At 37.6% G+C, this 8,258-nt stretch overlaps 2 protein-coding genes across 4 annotated transcripts in view; one reads left to right on the top strand and one right to left on the bottom strand.

The window, feature by feature from the left end:
• Positions 1 to 368: 368 nt before the first annotated feature.
• On the bottom strand, positions 369 to 1,891 carry LOC108967634 (WD repeat domain phosphoinositide-interacting protein 3-like). The gene is made up of 4 exons (XM_018931187.1): positions 1,539 to 1,891; positions 855 to 1,477; positions 566 to 791; positions 369 to 486 (listed from the first exon to the last, which is right to left on the bottom strand). The coding sequence occupies exons 1-4, from the start codon at positions 1,603 to 1,605 to the stop codon at positions 380 to 382; spliced, it is 1,023 nt and encodes a 340-aa protein (XP_018786732.1). The 5' UTR covers positions 1,606 to 1,891; the 3' UTR covers positions 369 to 379.
• A 1,184-nt stretch (positions 1,892 to 3,075) lies between these two features.
• The window catches only part of LOC108967649 (band 4.1-like protein 4B), a 7,564-nt gene continuing 2,381 nt past the window's right edge, over positions 3,076 to 8,258 (top strand). The window contains exons 1-10 of one of the 3 annotated variants that reach the window (XM_018931210.1): positions 3,076 to 3,285; positions 4,191 to 4,338; positions 4,394 to 4,570; positions 4,629 to 4,837; positions 4,908 to 5,704; positions 5,773 to 5,916; positions 6,219 to 6,338; positions 6,438 to 6,589; positions 6,822 to 7,027; positions 7,285 to 8,052. In XM_018931210.1, the coding sequence (XP_018786755.1) occupies positions 3,076 to 3,285; positions 4,191 to 4,338; positions 4,394 to 4,570; positions 4,629 to 4,837; positions 4,908 to 5,704; positions 5,773 to 5,916; positions 6,219 to 6,338; positions 6,438 to 6,589; positions 6,822 to 7,027; positions 7,285 to 8,052 (2,931 nt within the window). The remainder of the gene's footprint in view (positions 3,286 to 4,190; positions 4,339 to 4,393; positions 4,571 to 4,628; positions 4,838 to 4,907; positions 5,705 to 5,772; positions 5,917 to 6,218; positions 6,339 to 6,437; positions 6,590 to 6,821; positions 7,028 to 7,284; positions 8,053 to 8,258) is intronic. The other 2 variants (XM_018931211.1, XM_018931212.1) reach the window with 2 other exon arrangements.

The following is an 8,258-nucleotide window of genomic DNA, read 5'->3' as shown; positions in this document are numbered from 1 at the left end:
AAAACCAGTAATTGCATTTCAAGTGATACGTGCGAATGTACGTAGGTGTGTATGTATGTACTATATGTAAATAATTTATTTTTAAGCAAAATTAAAATATCTTCTTCACAGTAGAACGTTTAGTCGAGCCTTCTACACAATCTTATGTAATTATTATTTTACTTAACGAAATGCCTTGCCAATACCACATGTAATATGTATATATATTTCAACCAGTCAAAGATACCATCAATAGTTGCAGATTTGCAAATATTATATAAACTTTCCTACAAATAATATATATGTATATATTTTTAAATCCTTTTCAATACGCTTTAAATAGACGGGGGAAAGCTGTTCAATAAAACAGTTTAGCAGCTATTTTAAGCTTTTAACACATTTATTCTTCATCATCGGTCAGCTCCAGAAATTGTGTACAAACATCGCGACTGCACTCGCCCTTATTGTTGAATATAAATTTATAATAATGACCATCGGCGCAAATAGCTGCAATTATTAAAATGACAAAAACAAAGATATATATAATAATTACAACACTAATAATTAATATTATTATGGCACGCACCTATAACAGAGTTAGGATCAGCGCCGAATGCGCAGATACAGGCYGGGCCTTGCGGTATAGAGAACTTAACGAAGCTCCACTGGCTAGAGAAATATTTTGGTATCATGGGAAATGCAGCTTCTTTTGGTTTGTTGTCATCTAAATTGAAGACATGTATGGTGCCATGATCCGAGGACACCACCAGCATAGTGGATTGGTGATTAAAGTTAATGCAGTAAATATTTGCCTGCAGGTAGAAAAAAAGTTTTATTTACCAACACAAAATGGATGCTGACAAAATCACTCTTACCTGATTACTACCGCGCCGCAATTCGCAAAGTTTTTTGCCATTTTCTGTATCGAAAATACGTATTAAAGTGCCTTTTTCGCTTGCGGTGGCCAAACGTGTGCCTTGCAAGTTTAAGGCTATGCAACTAATGGACGCTTCGTGCGCGACAATTTCCAGCGGAGCACGCTCTGTATTTGCCAAATCGACTATCTGGACGTGGCCGGTRCGTCGCCCTGGAAAGGCTAGCAGACTTTTGTTGCTATGTGGACACAACACGCACAATCCATGCGGATTCGCACTGGTCTCAAAAACATGCAACTGCTGTGGTTGTTGTGTGAATGTAAACACCTTTATCACACCTTCTAATACTACAACAATGCGATCGCGTCGCAAACGCACTGCTTTAACAGGCTGATTAAAGTCTATAGATATTGCTGGTGCCTTTTTCAAATCATCCCAAACGATTACTTTGTTTGGGGGATACAAAGGTCTGATGCCTCCGCCAACAAGCGCCAAATAATTACATCGGAATAACATTTCAACGTGGCATAGTCCGCCCTCAGGAAAATATTGACGTTCTTTTTCCTTTAATGGATCGCAATTGTAAACACGGAAACCAGTGTCCGTTGCGCACGCAAAACATCCTGAAACTCRCAGTAATCGTTGATAATAATTTGTATTTTGTAAGTGATCGTGCATATTCACCTTGATCTTGATTAAATCCAACATATAACAAGCCATTTCCGTATGGATGTTTCTCCACTAAATTCATCGTGTTTGATGTTGGTGCTTATTTTTACTTAACGAGTTTTCTCGTCACCGATGATAATAATTTAGCCACACACTGCTTTTATTCGTTTTATACACTTTACTTTCGCTTTATTTGTAAACTTTRGTATTTTTTAAACAAATTAAAGAGATAGTTATTTAAGCACTGCCCGAAAGATAATGAAATATTTTCATCTCAGAAAAAAAAAAATTGTTTTTCATGCCTTTCCTTTTGTCTTCATCGGAAATCTTTAGCAGACCAGGCACTGCCAGAGCATAACACTTATCGATCAGCTGAGTAAGCATTACTAAAAACTCTACAATTATCGATAAGTTTCTGTTGAATTTCACATTGTCGACAGATTTTATTTGTGTATAAGTGTTTCAAAATTTACTAATATTGCAGACAATATCAAATATTTTGTTTAATTGTTTCAAAACATATTAAAATTGCAGATAATATCAAAGCTTGACATTTTACAACAATTGAATATGAAACCTTTTGTTGCTTAATGACTAATATTATTTAGCACTAGCATTGCAATTTTATACATTTATTTGGATATTTATTTCCTGAATAACAGTTGTAATCATTGTATGCTAATATGTTGTTTTAATAAATTTTATATGAATATTAAAACATGTACCAACTACTGCCGATAAGAAAACAACTAAACACGGTACAGAATGGCCACATTGGCGAACGCAAATTCAATTGGTAGCATTGGAAGAAAAGAAGTTGCAACTCTGAAATTTTTCCTTTTGGCTTGCTGTGCTGTTGGCTTTTTCGGTTTAAATAATTTTATTAATTGCTTCAATTTAAGTTAATAAAATGTAAATCCAATAACTTAAAAGTATTATTAACATATTGCGCAAAGATTTGAATAATTTCGGTTCGGTTTTAATGATTTCTGTGGATTTTATTTGCGTCCTTCATGGTAGAAACAACCTGTGAAACTTGTTTTTGTTGTTGTGTTCGATAATTGAGAAGAAAAGTCTCGGTCGTGTTCTTGTATGGTGAGGAGTGGCTGAATTTGTGGAGAAGTTAAAAAGTGACATAAACGTCAAAACAGCGGCAAAAAGTGCTTAGAAAATTTGTGATTGGGTATTGGGGAGATCGCAAGCGAAGTCCAAAAAGACAAAACTGATACCCAAAAAACAGTAAGAACAGGATCAGTAGGTTTGTGCCGACAACGTACAAGTTTAGCTAAACCACAGACTCGAAACTATTGTGGGGCGGTGGCGGCGGTGCAGTTGTTGCGTTTCGGCAAGCTACAAGTTGCTGCATCAACTCTTGCTTGACGTCAGCTTAAAGTAAGACAGAATTAGGATACGAAGTGGGAAAATTTATAGCAACGACAGTACCGATTGGACACATTCAAACGTTGATGAAGTAGTTGAGACGCGTGCTGAAGAAAGGTGTCGAAAGTGGTCTGGCGAATGCTTGTATTCATGTAAATTTTGCTAGAGGGAAATGTTGCGCTTTTTAAGTCGTCGAAAGGTGCGTAGCAACTATGTGGAAAGCAGAGGTGGCGTTGCCGGTGGTCCCGGCGGAGCTGGTGTTACAAATGCAAACAGTAGTGGCGGCACACAAATTAAGGCGCAGCGCATGCCAGTCAACAAAAATAAAATTGAGTGTCGTGTAGTGCTTTTAGACAATACAGATCTCTCTATCGAACTATCAGTAAGTACGAATGCAAAGCTATATATTTCAAATATCATTAAATACTTACAAAACAAATATATAAATTGAAATAAGATAGCGCTAGAACAAAAAAGAGAAAGTGCATAAACCTGTCATTTCATTAATTAAATTATGCAGTTGGGTGCACTAGGCATTCCATTAGATTTAATTCACTGTTTCAGTAATTTAGTTCGATATATTCTCTATTTTAATGTTCTAGGTAATGTGCACATGTACGTAAAGAGCACCTTATAGTTAAAATGTAAATAGTCATGTGTAAAATTTAATACATTGTAGACACAGCACCGTAATTAGAAATTCGTTAACCTTTCAAACTGCAAAACCCATTCAATTATCTCAACTATTTTTTTTTTTATTATGTTACAAATTTACGAGTGTTGTCGCAGCCCACTGAAATTGTGGAGGTATAATGACTGTTTTATGGTTTTGCTCTACCACTTAGTTTTAAACATCAGCAGCTTAGTAATGTTTTATTTTTCATAGCCTGATCAGGGTATATTAAATTCACAATTTCGTTGTTAACAATATGAAAAACGTCGGAGATCTACATAATATATTTACATACATATGTATTATCAGCATGACAAGCTGAGTTAATTTAGCTATATCCGTCTGTCTGTCATACGCGAGCTAAATCCGCAGTTATTGAAATATCGATCTGAAGATTTGTTGACTTCCCAAGAAGTTGATCATTAATCGGAACCGTTTATATAAATATTTTTTTTTCAAAGGTTGTTATAGCTTCAGTGCAACCAACATTTTTTTTGTTTTTTGTTTTTATATTTCTTCTACCAATAATAATTGAACGTCAGCAGTCAGTGCATAAATTTTATTTTTCAAAATATTTAAAATATATTTATTATTATTATTATTTCATTTTATAGAAAAAGKCACTCGGCAGCTTCTTATACGAACAAGTCTTCTATGCATTAGACGTAATCGAAAAAGATTATTTCGGTTTGCAGTTTACTGATGCGAACCATGTTAAGCACTGGCTGGATCCTACAAAACCTATAAAGAAGCAAGTAAAGAGTAAGTAAATGCTTAAACTGTAAATCAACACAATAATGATGGAGTATTCTTCTAGTCGGACCACCATACACCTTTCGTATGAAAGTTAAGTTCTATTCGTCGGAGCCAAACACCTTACGCGAGGAGCTGACACGCTACCTATTCTTCCTACAATTGAAACAAGATCTACTAGAAGGTCGCTTAGATTGTCCCGATGACAAAGCTGCTGAATTGTGTGCGCTCGCATTGCAATGTACTACTTGATAATATGTTCCCGAAATCCTTTCTAACTGTAATTTATATATTTACAGCTGAGCTTGGTGATTACGATGAGCAAGTGCACACAGCGGCCACAGTTTCGGAATTCCGCTTTGTGCCGGAACAAACTGAGGATCTCGAAATTGCCATATTGGATGAGTATAAGACATGTCGCGGTCTGACGCCTGCGCAAGCAGAAACTGCCTACTTAAATAAAGCGAAATGGTTGGATATGTATGGCGTTGATATGCACACAGTCTTGGTAAATATTTACAGCAGAAAATTATGTGGAAACATATTCAATAATAATAAGTGCTACTCATATATTACAGGGCAAAGACGGTTGCGAGTATCATTTAGGTCTAACACCAACTGGCATTTTGGTTTTTGAGCGTGATCAAAAAATCGGCTTATTCTTTTGGCCGAAAATCAGTAAATTGGATTTTAAAAAGAAGAAACTCACGCTAATCGTCATCGAAGATGATGATGAAGGACGCGAGCAGGAACACACCTTCGTCTTTCGCTTATATAACGAGAAAGCATGCAAACATTTGTGGAAGTGTGCTGTAGAGCATCATACATTCTTCCGTTTGCGAGCGCCGGTCAAAGGGCCTTCGGCACGTCAAAACTTCTTCCGTATGGGTTCACGTTTCCGCTACTCTGGGCGCACAGAGTTTCAAACGACACAGCAAAGTCGTGCTCGACGCACTGTACAATTTGAACGTCGTCCGTCACAACGTTTCGCCAGCCGTCAATCGCATCTGCTGCGTGATCATCAAAAAGCTTCACAAGAAGCGGCCGCCTCAGCTGTAGCCGCGGTAAATGCACGTGCCGCAGCAGCAGCCGCCGCCGCAGTTGAACCGGCTAACACTACACTCGACTCGTTACTCACGATTACGTCGACAGTCGAGTCGCAACTGTCTAATGTGGCTACACCCTCGCCATCCATACAAACAGTTATTTACAATGCCAATACAGATTTGCTCAATAATACGGCAACAAGCAGTGCAGCTGCGGCGCGTATCGGTAGTGGTGGCGTGCGTCGTAATTCCATGCGTTCGGATTCAAGTGGCGAAGAAAGCGGTTACACGAAACTCGATTGTTACAATAAGGAAGCTTTGGCAGTGAAGTAAGTTTCTTTAACGTTTTTTTGTTTGTTTTGTAAAGTAGTACCACATATGTATATATTCCCTGTAGGCTTGACACTGATTCCATTGGTGCAACCAGTAGCGTATATCCACCGACTACAACGAAAAATGCCGATGATACTAATCCGTTTAGAAACAATGCCTCCTCGCATCATGGCTCTTTCGGCAAAGCGTCCATCAGCTCCGGCTTCAGGTGAATTGTGAAAACTGGTTTCAAAAATTTCTTGATTTAATGTGCAGTTATACGTGTATCGCCTAGTATTTGTTATTTAAAACAAAACTCTTACTTCCAGTCCGCTTTTATTTCAATATTTCACTTTCTCGCACTATCATAACTATTTCTTGGCTGTGACAATTATTTACTTCTATGTACTATATTTATTTCTCTCTGTCTATTTCTTTTTTACGACTTTTAGCTATTTAACTTTTCTTTTGTAGTTAAATGTTTATATATATATTTATATGTACTAATTTTACATCTGTCTCGTTGTGCAGCATTAGAAGTGCCTTATCGGACAAAGATAAAGAGCTAGATTCATTACTTAAGTCCATTGTTAAAGATCCATCCCCATCTATACTAGCAACTGAAGCTATTAATGATGCTAACAGTATCAGGTAGAGCAAAATTCGCATTAATTATTCGCTTTCTTTAACCAGCTCAGCCTTGTTAATTTTAATATTTACTAATTAACTTCCTTTTTAATTACTACACAGGGTAACGATAAATAAAACCTTCGATATGGAACATAACACCGAGACATTGAAGCGTCTTTCCAGCTCAGATAAGCCGAATAATCAAGTGAAGCTGGCAAATGTCGGCGGTGGCGCACTGCCGCCCGGACATATAAAATGCAATATTTTGAAAGGTAAGTGAAGTTTATACGTTCGGTGCACCGGCAATAGCCTTTACAAATAAAAAAAGTTTCGATGCCAAAAATTGATTTTGATGAGTTAGTTTGTATGGCAGCTATATGCCATATTGTGATCCGATGTGAACATACATTCACTTCGTTGCAAACTTATTATACCCTGTTCAGCATTATAAATTAAGACTTATGAGCATATTATGCCGTTATAATTTAAATCCTTATATTGCAGCGCGCGTCGAAGAGGAGCTTGGCACTGGTGTGCATTCCAATGCCAACACGAATGCGAAAATGACAAATCAAATGTTTGTGCCCGCGCCAAGCACAGTGCCACACAACAACAGCAATAGCATCTTCAGCAGTATTAATACGAACAACAACAATACGATGTATAGTAGTGACGGCCCAGACTCATTAAACGCCACGTACATTTCTGTGGTGAGTAAAATTACATTTTTATTGGGACTGCTTTAAGCATATTCACGAACTGTTGGCTAGTTGCACACAAAGTTAACTTATGCACATACTTATATATATACATATGATTCATTGTTTCCAACCATTCATAATTTATTAAATTTATCTCACGCTTTGTGTTTTTTCCCCCACCTATTTTCGTTAATATGTTTTGTGTTTATGTCTACTTTTGTGTTACCACTTTTTTTGTTTTGTTTTGTTTTGTGTTGCGCGCTTAGGGCGGTGATAAACTAACTTTGAGCATAACGGAACAAAAACCAACTAGCAGCACCGCAATCACTGTGGGCAGTGGCAATACAGAGGCGAATGCCTCGAACACCTACTTTGCCGAGGCGACTGTTTTGCCATCGCCCACAACACCATCGGCGCGAAAGATAACCGCTTCCAAAACGACAATTTCGCCATTTTCCAATGCCACTTTCATATCCGAATTCAATAGCATGAGCCCCAACGCATCGTCGTCGTCGTCTTACAATAATACGCATGCAAGCACAGTTTTCACCACAACAACAGCAAATCCTACCAGCGCCAACGAAACATTCACAATTCGCAAAGGCAATGCCACAACAACGACAGGTGATAATTTGTTGTTGACACCCACTACGCCAACAGCAAATATTGCCACCATAACCACGCCACCACCAACACCTACACACACATTCAGCGCCACAGCTGCGAGCAATGCTTCCGCTGCGGAGCGTTTAATTAACGAGATTTTCATCAATAACATAATAAATAATAATGTGCGTGCCACGAATGAGAAGAAGTCTGCCAGCAGCACGCTTATTGGTAAGAGTAACGAAACGGAATTGGTCAACTTCGATGGTAGCAACATATCGCCGACCAAACCGTCCGCTGGCACAACACTATTCTCCACGTTGCGCGAGCAAGAACGCCAGCAGCAACATGTAAACGATGTGACTAACGAACAGGAGCGCTGTGAAACTGATGCGCAAATGCTAATGCAAAAAGAAATTGACAATAAGGTTTGCATTTGTTTACTTCATACGTCATTGGTAATAGGGTGTTGGGTTGTTGCGTTGTTGCATGCCGAAAACATATTATGTTAATGGTTTTTATTTATTTTTGTTTTTTGTATTTTTTGTTGTCACCTAACAATTTTTTATTACATATTTTATTAGTATTAAATGGTTTAAAAATTATTTTAATTTATTACAAAAAAAAATTATTT

The sequence above is a fragment of the Bactrocera latifrons genome, unplaced genomic scaffold (genome assembly GCF_001853355.1).
Source record: "Bactrocera latifrons isolate USDA-ARS-PBARC rearing strain unplaced genomic scaffold, ASM185335v1 scaffold_193, whole genome shotgun sequence".
NCBI lineage: Eukaryota > Metazoa > Arthropoda > Insecta > Diptera > Tephritidae > Bactrocera > Bactrocera latifrons.
This window is presented reverse-complemented; position numbering and strand designations above follow the sequence as displayed.